General features: G+C 41.2%; 2 protein-coding genes across 2 annotated transcripts in view; one reads left to right on the forward strand and one right to left on the reverse strand.

Moving 5' to 3' along the window:
• LOC145436118 (cyclin-G-associated kinase-like) overlaps positions 1-6,402 on the forward strand; it is a 42,168-nt gene extending 35,766 nt beyond the window's left edge. Inside the window, exons 18-21 of the mRNA XM_080313401.1 lie at positions 1,451-1,663; positions 3,016-3,164; positions 3,599-3,724; positions 4,660-6,402. Coding sequence (XP_080169527.1) covers positions 1,451-1,663; positions 3,016-3,164; positions 3,599-3,724; positions 4,660-4,806 — 635 coding nt within the window. The 3' untranslated portion in view covers positions 4,807-6,402. The remainder of the gene's footprint in view (positions 1-1,450; positions 1,664-3,015; positions 3,165-3,598; positions 3,725-4,659) is intronic.
• A 574-nt stretch (positions 6,403-6,976) lies between these two features.
• On the reverse strand, positions 6,977-9,951 carry LOC145436119 (uncharacterized). The gene has a single exon (XM_080313402.1). The coding sequence runs from the start codon at positions 9,699-9,701 to the stop codon at positions 8,712-8,714; it is 990 nt and encodes a 329-aa protein (XP_080169528.1). The 5' UTR covers positions 9,702-9,951; the 3' UTR covers positions 6,977-8,711.
• Positions 9,952-12,510: the final 2,559 nt, after the last annotated feature.

Here is a 12,510-nt window from a genome sequence, read left to right on the forward strand (position 1 = left end):
CACCTTTTTTTTATGGGCAGGCCCTCCGTGATGGATGGCAATGGCGTTCATTTTAGTGATATCATCCCTCCTATGACTTTTCTCTTTCATTTAATGTCTTGGAGTCCACTCAAATCAAATTTGTGCCAACAGAAAATAGCACATTGAGCTTTTAAGCCAATGACTCCCAACCTTTTTCAAATCATTGTGCCCTTATCAAGCTCGACACAAATTCTTGAAAAAGAGGGCACATAAGTTGCAGGGAAATTTATACACATTGAACGCTGGTGAATTGACTAAAAATGTTCATTTTTCTTCGTAGGTTTCCCTTTCCAAGTCTATTTTCCGTTTTAAAGTTGGCCCCTTTTCGCGTCATGTGCAGAATAAGCCGTCTTCATGTGCATTTTTTGGCCGTGGTAATTAAATATATCTCAACAGACGTTCTAACATTCTCGTCTCCAGTCGCCCTCTTTGGTATGTTAACCCCTTGTTTCTCAAAATCGCCCATGGGGGCAGGGGATTTCGCCCACTCTTGGAACCCCTGGCTTAAGTCATCTGTTCGTCTCAATTAATCAAATTCTCATGCCGGTGACGATATATTTGGCGTCACGATTGTTGATGTACGTACGAGTTTCTTTCCGATTCTTTACTATGTTGCTGAGGATTAACCTTGACAAGCGTCAGCCAAATATAATTGGGTTTACTTTGATATGAATATATTATTCAATTGAATTACAATTCTACTAGAAGCACTAGTTTTCTACTCTGCTAGAGTTTGACTGCGAATAACCAAATCAATTTTGTACGGGATATAGGCTACCAATCAGATTACTGCCTCTACTTGCAAGTTCTTGTCTAAAGACGTCAAAATATGTCGTATTGACTATATTGAAGACTGCCGTCTGCACTGATCAAAAACCAGATGCAGCTGAAACCTCTTGAGCGCGAAATTTGTAATCGGATGACTAAAAATAAAAAGGTCACCACCAATGCTCCCTCTAATTTTTCACGAGTCTGCGCGCACTCACCAACTCGCTGCTTAGTCCCTCGGACAACAGTGCGTAACGACTAAAAAAAAGGTCATCACTTCGGATTTTTTGTGCTCAGAGACCGTGACAGCACTGCGCAATTGCGCACGTGCGGAGCTTAGAGGGAACATTGCCCGCCACCTTCGACCAGTCGTTACATTAGTTTCTTAAGACATTAGCAAAATCATAGAAACGAAGACAATGTTCTATAAGTTATGTAATTTTTTTAAGACATCGTCCTTAAATAGTTATGTTGCAAATAAATGTATCTCTATTGGAGATGGCTTTTCAAAAGGAGTGAAAACTTTGAGATACGAACAGTGTAATTTTATAGGACAACGCCTTTCAAAATATGAAAGATATGGAAACCCGGCTATATCGATTTCGGCAAAAATTCTGACATCTGTCCGACTCCCACTGTAACCGTTGGTTTTTCGTTACAGATTTTGGAAATTTCAACAAGCCATCGAAACCCATGATGAGTCAGAGCGCGCAAAAGCCTGTGGCGGCGCCACCGAGCAAGCCGGCGATGCAGAAAAACGCGTATCAGATGGGCGGACCGCAGAGACCTCAGCAAGCAGCGTCGCATCAGCCGTCGAAGCCTAACTATCATTTGGGCGGCTTTGCCAATTCCAACAATCAAGGATGGAAGTCCAGTGAGTGCCGTAGTTGTGGTTGTCATTAGGGCTGGTCGAGTGTAAGCTTAGAGTCTAGTAGGCTGGAGTGTCACGCATTGTAACATCACAACAGTAGGAATGATGTAGAGAGTTGAAATATGTACCTATTTATGCGACCATAAAGAATGCAATGCCAGTTATACAATTGAATAGTATGTTCATATTGAAATGAACACGAATATTCACGGCTGACACTCGTCAGGGGTAATCGTCAGCAACTAGTAGAGAATTGCTGAGAACATTGTATATCAACAATCGTATACAATGTTCTTTCCAATTCTCTACTAGTTCCTGACGATTACCCCTGACGAGTGTCAGCCGAAAATATTCGGGTTCATTTCAGTATGAATATACTATTGAATTGTATACTGAAGTTCTGTACCTCCAAGAAGCTCTTCAAATGCCAGTTATACAGCATTGAAGACAAGATATTTTGTTTTATTGACCATGTGGGTTAATCACGACTTCACACGGGGTTGTAATCAAGTCACAAAGTTTCCGAGTCACGAGTCGATCTCACTTTTACAATTTTTACTCTAGTCAAGTCGAGTCATTTTAAATTCACAGCCGAGTCCAATTCAGGTCAGCTAGCCGAGGGTCTAGTCATAGTGTTCATGTGTTCCATTTTGAGTTCAATCCACAATTGTCAACTCTGCTCGAGTGATATAGAATAGCTCGCCTTCATAATATAGTAATTTTCCTCAGTCCTAACAGTTTCTGGCCCTATTTCTCAAGTATCAGCACTGATAGACGAAATACCAGTAATGTGGTGACTTCACTATTCTTCGTAGTTACAATGAAGTCTGTCTTGGCCGTGCCAGTCTCGAGTCAGATGACATGGCCCAAGTCAATGCAAAAATTCACTATAGAGTCGGGTCATTTTTTCAAATGCGAGTCATCAAAAAATCGAATTCCAGCCATCACAACCCTGACCTCACTGATATGTCATTTCCACTAACGTGCATACTGTGTATTTTGTGCTACGTTCTTTGTATGCGGCGATACGACCCATTGAGGATTATAGCCTTCAACAGTGGCAAATAGTATCGAGGCTATGGCTCACGTTGATAAATGAACTCTTATTATTATGAAGCTAAAGTTAATCGACTAATTAACAAACAGTGTTATTAGCTAGTCGGTCTATTCAGGGCAGGTTTTGAACACCAACACAGCCAAAATAAAGTTCCAAGTGCCTAATGCATCCCCAAAAAATACGATGGCTTTGGAAGAAAAATCACGTTTATTTCTTAACCTGATCGTTATTGGAATATCAAGTATCATCTAGTTGTCGATAGATTTTCTTTTGACTGTGACTGTGACTTCTTTCGCAGACGTCAAACCTCAAGTGAAGGAGAACACTTTCGACGACCTGCTGTCGCAAAGCGGATTCACGGCGTCGAAAAAGGAAGAGACGCGAAACAAATTGGCCGACCTGAAAAAGGCCACAAGGACCAAAGACATGGACCCGCAAAAAGTGAAGGTGCGCGCGGGCTCTGTTTTAATTTCAGCTCCTTCCGCTCTGGATTGGTCGTCAGGCTCTACATTTCATGTATTCAAATCATTATTCGGTTGTGGATTTAATGCCTTGTCTTGGATATCCCTAACTGCCGTTGAACCTAGCTTCGGACGAGCTTCAAAATCCGAATCTGGTTCTGTATTTGATGCCACTAGAACTGTCTTCGTCATCCCTAGCCGCAATTCAAACCTATCAGCAATGATCGTATTACTATTGATAAACCTTATCCTGATCATCCCCAACTGGTGTTTAAACTTACCTTCTTTCTGCTCCAGATCCAAACCTGGATGAAATATTTCAATCTAAATCACTACCATTCAACTTTATCATTCTCTGCTTTTACCCAATGCCGCTGTATCTGCCGTAGTGAAAAGCGCCGTGCTCTATTTCAATCGCAGATTTTGGACTGGGTCGAAGGCAAGGAGAGGAATGTTAGGGCCCTTCTATCTACGTTGCACACTGTGCTGTGGGATGGTGCACGTTGGAATCAGTGCGGCATGCATCAGCTTGTACAGCCTAACGACGTAAGTCTTCGTTTAATTATGATAAATACCAAGGACATGATCAACCTTTGAGTATTCAGTATTGGAAAACTCGCGTATGGGTTTGTTGTTTTCTGATTTCATGCATATTTTAGGTGGCCTGTGTGAATCAGTAAGTTTGGTGTTGAAGACAACAATATGACCGACTTTGAGAGGCTTAGAAAAGTTGAATGTGTTTTGAATTAGTTTGTAATATTGCGTTGAAACCACGGATATACCTGCATTCTGGTAAAATGTAGCTTTTGAGCATGCGGTATTGTTACGTACTTAAAAAGATATGCATTATATTCTGACATCTGACCAGCTTTAATGAAAGCCACACGCTCAAAAACATCTGTGGATAATAGCATTGTAAGGAACCATGGCCGAAATCGACTGAAATACCGTAAATCAGCGCTGATTTACGGTATTTCATTCGAATTTGGCCGTGTATTTCACCAAAATTCTCAAATTCTCAAAAACAGTGACATAATCAAGCGATCTATTTACGTATACTGCCAAATATTTCCAGGAAAAAGTTGATCACATGAAAAATCGAAAAAACTTTGATGAAAAATGAAAAAAGTTGCACTATAAGATTCCTTCAAACAGCCTGCGAAACCATTCTACATAACTTCCGAGTATTTAGGAAGCTGTAAAAAAAGTTGCAGAAACTTTCCCTGCTCATGATCCAAACTCGGGGCCAACACTGCGTCACCAATAATACGAAGGTAGCACAGAAATGGGCCAAATTCACACCATTTTAGTGGAATATACTGTATTGAATATGCTAAACAGTGTATTTTACCAATCCCGTTGTTCATCATACAGCCTTAACGATCCGTGATATTATAAACCATGCGTAGGCTTGGCAATGAAGCTCCTCATGGAGAAGCTGAAATATTGATTTTGGCACCAAATCTCACATCTTCTCTCAGGTGAAAAAGATGTATCGTAAAGCGTGCCTCGTGGTTCATCCCGACAAGGCCACTGGCCAGCCACACGAGGAATTCGCGAAAATGATCTTCATGGAGCTGAACGACGCCTACGCGGAATACGAAGAAAAGGGCCAACATCTTTTTTGAACTTGTTTTACTCCGAAAAATTCATCCGACGTTCGCGACATTCGGGCTATCCCGTCGAACAGGGGGTCGACGACTTCCGATGTTTGTTTTTTCTATGCTGGGCTTGGTTGTGGAGTTTTTGAGATTGCGTCCTTTTCCCTGTAACTGTGCTGCAATGGACTCGAATACCAATCTCAGAATGTGGATTTACTGGAAAAATACCGAATTCATAATGACTTTTTCAGAGGTTGAAAAAATGTACGATATGCCAGAAATTCCATGTCCAAAATCGGCGGCAAAAATGTCGCAAATCCAATCACATTACTTCGGTACACTAATCAATTGTTGGCGTTATAAAACTAGTGTAGCAAAGATTAGCAAATTGAACAGTTTATGTTTGGATTCCTGATTTAGGATGATGATTTGGTAATGACTGACATTTTGTGCAAAAACTGCAGACAAAATTGTCAGACATTGAATATTTCGTGCTCAAATCCGCTGTAAAAAATTAACTCAGCTTTCTGGCTGCCGTCACTGAAAAATCATCATTTGTGACCATCTGGATAGTATCGTACATGTCTGTAAACGAATTATCCAGGCCCCCGCATCAGAAACGTTACCAGTCCATGAAGCGTCATAATTTTTATTCCTAAATTGGGAGATGTCATTTTTCTGCCAAGTAAATAGTCTCTATTTATGATTTCGTAATATATTTAACCCTGTGCTACTACCATGGTCTCGACGTCGTCAGATTAAATGCGTTATTATTATCGACTCATCTTGAGCTGGGGGATATTCGGTTAATGTACATCCACCCAATGAAATGTATGTTTATATGTAAAGGGCTTAAGTAATGTTACTGCTTAGATGAGCGAGTCGTACTCTGGTATTACCTGAATTGTGCCGCTGCGCCTGACAGCTTGATTTATGCTGTATTCGCAACGCATATTGGTCGCAATACACTGTCCGATAGTAATGGTGCAAGCTATGATTCTGAAAATTTTGGACCCAATTTTTGATCGAATCCAACCACTTTATCACGGTCAAGTTTGTCTCTTGTGCGTCATACATTGATCGCGATCATTTTACGTGAAATTATTGTTCTGTTTCCTCGTTTCGTATGCTCTAAAATATCTTACAAAATTGCTGGAGTGTGTGTAATGTATTGCCATGAGCAGTTGACTGGGCCTATTCAAACTTGACTTTTGAAATAGGTTCGTTCTTCATTTAAGACATGGATGTACTGTACTGACTAACCATTCCATAGTAATGACCATTAAATAGCTATGAACTGTTGGTATGCCAAGGCAAAATGGCATTAAGATCTTTATGCTGTCCTTAAGTCAAGCTAGGCTATTTGATGTAGGATCATATGTAGGAAACCTTCTTTGTCGTCTTTTTTATCTCTTGAACGCGTAGTTCAGATTATTGAGCACCACGATAGGCTAGGCATGGTACTTTTCCGGGTCTAACGCCCGCCATCTATGGTTGTGTGCAATAATGTTATCTTATTTTTTGTAATATTGTCAAACTACTACGACGTGACTATAAGTGATAGATGTGTAGATTCGATAGTAATTACTGATTTCCAGCGAAATATATCCTAATGACAACGCCTGTGTTGAATTTTAGTGCCTGTGGGTGAATTATCAGGGTGCCGTGATGTGTTCAGAATACTGTGTAGGAGAATGGGGACTGTTAATCATGATGACATTGAATGCATCAAATCTGAGAGTGGCTGTGTGTATGGCTACTTCCACTTCAGTGTTTCAGGCTTCACACTCTGGAGTCTGGATTTGTAGTTTTCCTTGGCTTCCATAGTGTGTGAGAATAGTTGATACATCCACTCGTGTTGTGGTATGTTTAGTCCAATGTGGAAATTTGTTACGTCTGCATCATCTTACCAAATCTTAACAGGATGGTGGACCTTGCAGCTACTAGACAGCCCATGAATAAATAGTGTCCATGTTACATACAACTGATTATTTACTACACCCCTATTGTATGTCATGCCAATGTTGCTGACAAATGGCTATGAACAATCTACAAACTTTGGTTTGTGTAACATGTTTCAAGTGCTGTGCTACTAGGTGTCCTTAGATCCAACAGTGTGATATTGTTCACGATAGATAAAACTGGTAGTCGTGAATTTAGATACCAAATTTGATGTGCCCTTGAGTAGAGTAACAGCTGGATGAAAAAGATTTTATTTTACTATGAAACAAGGACAACAAATACAACCACAGTAATGTACAAATCAAGTAGTGCCAGACTAGATTCGCAGATATGTACAAATCACGTATGCACGCATGAAGACAGCTGCCTGCTGCAATAACAAATAATTCCATCAGTGATGGCACACGACAAGGAAAATTCTTGCATAACATCGCTCCGTAAGCCGAGACAGCGTACCTGCTTTCGTCGATCAAAGCTACTACAAATCGATTCCAATTCCGCACCTGAATCAAGTTTAGAAATTACAATGACTTAATACGGACTGACTCATCTTTCAAATCATTGAAGTCGCTGTGGCATTCCATGAGTGTGTGGAAAACCCCACATTACCAAAAGCTGGCCCGAATTCATTGTAATTTCCTGTGGGCAAGGAGTTTAATCTGGCAACTAATGGCAGACCAACATATCTTTGAAGATATCAAATAAATCACAGGGCAATTTGAACGCATCTACTTCAGAGCGTGATTAGTTCATGTAAACTACGATGGTTACGTGCATTTAACATCAAACTTCAACCTCAATTGCGTATCGTAAATACTGTCCAGCAGGTATTAACACGGTGGTTTCAATATACAACAATAATATGATACAGTAAAAAAGCCAAGCGAAAAATGACAGCAGTGGAGAAGCTATTTACAGACATCAACATGGCAAGCCCTTATAACTTTGGTGGAAGAACCTACCACTTAGCATTAACATGACTATAGAATAAAATGATATCAGCGTCTCGTAATCATACACACAAAAATAATTTACAGTTATGTATCCTCCTGGTTGCTAAAACCAAAAAGGTTTGACATAGCGGCATGGCAGTGATTGTTTAGCTTATTGGTTCACATAATTACCAGCAAGTATTTGTTACTGGAGTAACACAACGATAATATTGATTCAATAACACAACGATAATATTGATTCAATATGGTGTAAACAACCCTGTCTCTAATGCACAAAGAGAGCAAAAATTGAAATGAGACTATATAGTTGGTCAAAATGCCCTTCAATATTGCTTTCAGTATGGCCTAGTGCGGATACCGATGCAGTAGTGATTGGTGGTGCCTTAAACTAAATTCATTTGCGGAAGAAGTAGAACATGAACTGTATCGTCTATACCTCTAAAAATTATGTAGGCTATGTATCACTGATTTGTTTGCACTGATATTCAGCCACAGTTTTAAAAAGTAGCCATCACGAACACACAAAGACTAAAAGTGTTACAAATAGATTCGGTTTAGAAAGAGTTTCCATAACTATGTTACAGATTTTACCTTTCACACCATAGAAATTGTTGCAGTCAACTGTTGTCTCAGAACAAATCTATTCTAGTGCACTTCAAGGTGAAATTATTTAAATCGAGCATTTGATGAATGCGCTTGACCACCTCATTGATTAGCTATGTCACGTGTCACAGGAATATGGTGGTTTTGACCAATGATATTGTTCCCATCCATTATAGTGTCGTATTCATTATGGTGATATACAATAGAGCTTGAATGTTCGCATACAATACATGCGAGAAGCTAATAGAGCGTTAGCTTCCATTCATTTTTCAGATGTAGCCAACACCATCGTCGCGAATAGGAGTAATAGACAGTAACAATCAGGCAATGCTTATGTGACAGCATCATGCACACATTGTGCAACATATCGACAAGACAAAGAGAATGTACCAATGGTAAAAACACGTATAAAAGTCATTTACTCAATGCAATTAAGCGAATATCGTTAGCCGGGATTTTGGACACCATAGATTCCCCGGCAATCTGAAATCCGATATCTTTGTTGTACGGTAACACTACGTTCGCCACCACAGTGTGCCCAAACCATCCCGAACCGTCGCGTTTATACAGAGTCACATTCACAGTAGGCGCCCAGCCGGCCACAGCCCATAGCGAAGTCATTGCAGTGTTCCGTTGATGGTTGAAAACCAGTTTTTCGACGTCAGATCTTTCACAGTTGAGTTCGGCGCATCCTTTGAAATCGCCTGTAAGCAATCGTCCTCCGTGAAGCTCCACAATGTCCCAAGTGCCGATTTGATTGAGCGCGTTTCTAGACTGGTCGAGCTGCGAATAAGACAGCTTTGCAGAAAGAAAAGAAGGAGTGACAGAGTCCAAAATTACTGTTGAGAATGGGCGTCTGAACGAGTTTAAAAATTCCGGTAATCGCTTCTGTGTGATCACATAATGGTCGTTTTCGATTAAATCATCGATTTGACATTTATTGTTCATCAAGACTACGAGAGGAAAAAAGTTTTTCTCACGTAAACATATACCGGCACGTCCAAGATGGTTTCTTAGTATGTGAGCTTTATTCCTGATACCGTGAACCGGGTTTGGAAACTGAGATACAGACGTAGTCACTTTACCGTTGATACGACGCCTTTCCCAAAACTTATCGTCAACGCAAAGCGTGATTTGCCCACCGATGTTCTTCACTTCGATGCAATAGATGCCATCTCCCGTGACTACCACCAAGTCGATTTCGTGTCTTTGCGTTTGGAAGTTATCGGGCACTCTCAGCCTTCGGAACACGTCTCGGGAGGGAAGACAAGCTTTGGTTAATAGGAGTTTTTCCAATTCGTTTTCTGCTTCGCGGCCGGCTTTCTCTGCTTCGTTATCGGCATGATTTGGGGGAACGCTGGCTTGCTGCGCTTGTAATAGGCGATTCGTAATTCCACTTATCATGTCTTTATAAGCTTCAACTAGTTATTCGAGATAAAACAGTAAGAAACAGATAAACTTTAGAGTAATATGGAAGGTACTATAGGATCTCTCTAATCGTTGGACCACTACCATACCAAAAGAGATTACAAAAAAGTCTCCAATACTGTGCTGAGAACAGAATCAGCTCTGCTTTATTCAATCGGATTAATTCATACTATAAGCGAATGAATGATTAATAATACATCGAAAAGGCTGTAGAGGTGTTGAAAGAAAGGAAATGAGCAACTAATGATAGATCACTGGGTATTTGAATTGGCATATGGTACCGTAATTTCCGTGAATATATGTGTGTTTATTCTAGCTCGATTCGTATGTATCTAAATACTCGAAAATCCTGCTCAGAGAATAGTCAATCTGCTGCCTTGCGCAAAACATCGGACTGTAGACTCGACATTCGATTTTAGTTGTGATGATTTTTCTTTGTTTACGTCTCATCTCGTAGTGCTAACTCATGCATGCGAAGATATGGCTCATTTGCTGAGCAAATTTTATTCAATCACTTTATTTGGATATAATCAATATTCGTCAGATTATATTTTCATCTGCCCAAGATACACACACAATGTGCAATGCGATATAAAAGACGTACAATGTGATTTAACGAACTGATAGGGGGATGCCGAACGACCAACCAGTTGGGGTCTGGCATCGACCTCAGTAACCATAGTAGAAAGCTACTATATCATATATAATCGTTGGGTTATAATTTTCATCTGAGCAAATTACACGCAATGTACAATGCGATGTAAGGAACAGATAGGAGGATGTCGAACGACACGCGTCAGTAGCGATACTTTACTTCAACATTCACCTCGGCCTAGAGTGCCTGATGTCACAGTCTTTTTCGATGTTATTATTCCTTCTTCAGTCCTTTTTAGAAGCTTTTTCTTGGTCTTTTTCTATATATATTAGTTATTATTTTCTGATTTTATTTTTGTTGTTGCCGTAACAACAGTTAGACGGGGGACGAGGAGCCCAGAATAACCTCCGACCACAGCGAGAGACAGCGTAGTGGTGACTATAACCATAAAATGTTATAGCGTGCTCTGTCGTGGGCGCGCGTTCTTCTTGGTCCGCGGCTCGATAAGTGTGGTTTGCATGCGTTGTATGTGCACCGTGACCTGCGAGAGGCACTGGTGTGGGGAGAACGTGAGAGCGGCGGCGGTGGTGTGTCGGACTAACTTTGCCTGTACTGATTCTGTTAATACAATTACTATCTACAAGCTATCGCGGCAATATGTCGACGGTGAGGATAACGGACATTATGCCTATGTATGTGGACTTCGCTACTTCGGGGGATGTGGCTGTGTGGCTGGATAAATTTGAGACCGTTATGAAACTGCGAGGTAACAAGCCAGAAGAATATGTTCCTCTAATGTTGGACACTGCGGCGTTCTCAGTATATAGGCAATTAAGTGATGAGGATAAAAAGGAGTACAGTAAAGTAAAGACTGCTCTCTTGGCAGCATTTGGCGTCAATTGTTACGATGCGTACTGCCAGTTTCAGCGCAGGACTCTTCAAGAACGTGAGAGTGTTGATGTTTTCGTAGCCGACCTCCAGAGACTGGTTACTCTTGTGGGTATGGACCCTGCTGCTTCTGAACCGATAGTAAAGGGCGCTTTTGTGACTGGGCTGCCGATCGATGTGGCATGCCAGCTGAAATTGAGAAACTGGAAATTGGTGAATTGGTGGTACGAGCTAGAATGATCATGTCCACCAGGGTGCCCGTTGGCATGCTCTGTGCAGCTGGCACATACAAAGGAAAGACTTTTGAGTGCTTCTCTTGTGGGAAAGACGGACATATAGCACGCGAGTGCCCAAATAGGGATATTGGGAGACGGAGTTATGGCCGTGGGCTGCCGCCAATAAAGTGTTTTGAATGTGGTAACCCTGGTCATATAGCTCGGTTCTGCAAGAACGGTGCTACATGGCCAATCAATCAGGGAAACGGCAATGGGGAACGGTCAGCATCGGATGGGTTCCCCAGCCACCGACAGTGAGGAAAAAGGTACTGCCAATCATTTCTGTAAAAATATTTGGAATATCTGTAGAAGCTCTCGTTGATAGTGGTTGCCAGAGATCAGTGGTGCGAGAAGACGTGTGTAAGCAATTGGGCGTGCCAGTGAGGGGACCAAAGCTAGTTGTGGAAATGTTGAATGGCGAATTAACATTTTGTCATGGTGACGCGACAGTCAAACTGGAAATTGACGAAGTTGACCTCTGTATGGAAGTTTTAATAGCAACTCGTCTGGTTTGTAATGCAAAGGTGATTCTGGGGACGGATGTGATCGAGAGGATGGATGGGGTGTTTGTTGGTCCAGATCTTCGAGTACGGTTTGGTGCACTTCCCACATATGTTGCTGTGGGAGTGAGTTGTCAAGAAGAAAATGAGAAGTTGAGTGAAGAAGAAGTTGAGAAGCCGATTGAAGTAGAAGAAGTCGACAAGTTGGGTGAAGAAGAAGATGTGAAGTTGATTGAAGAAGAAGTCGAGAAGTTGAGGGAAGAAGAAGAAGATGAGAAGTTGATTGAAGAAGAAGTGGAGAAGCTGGTAATCGATGATAAAGATTTTAACGCTATTTTTGATGGTTCAAAGTGGGTTGTAGAGTGGAAATGGACGAATGAAGAACCAACCTTGTCAAACCGCTGTCCAGGGTACGCGATTCCACCTGAGTGCCAAGAAGAGTTCCATCATGAAGTGAATCAATGGATTCAAAATGGCTGGTTGGAAGAATACAACCCAGACGTTCATGGACGTCAAAAGGGTCTGAT

This window comes from Botryllus schlosseri, chromosome 3, assembly GCF_051294905.1.
Source record: "Botryllus schlosseri isolate E-star chromosome 3, Bs_hap1, whole genome shotgun sequence".
NCBI lineage: Eukaryota > Metazoa > Chordata > Ascidiacea > Stolidobranchia > Styelidae > Botryllus > Botryllus schlosseri.

What these genes read in the sequence shown, in the direction of transcription:
- LOC145436119 (XM_080313402.1), bottom strand. Translation starts at nt 9,701, where the DNA reads ATGATAAGTGGAATTACGAATCGCCTATTACAAGCGCAGCAAGCCAGC.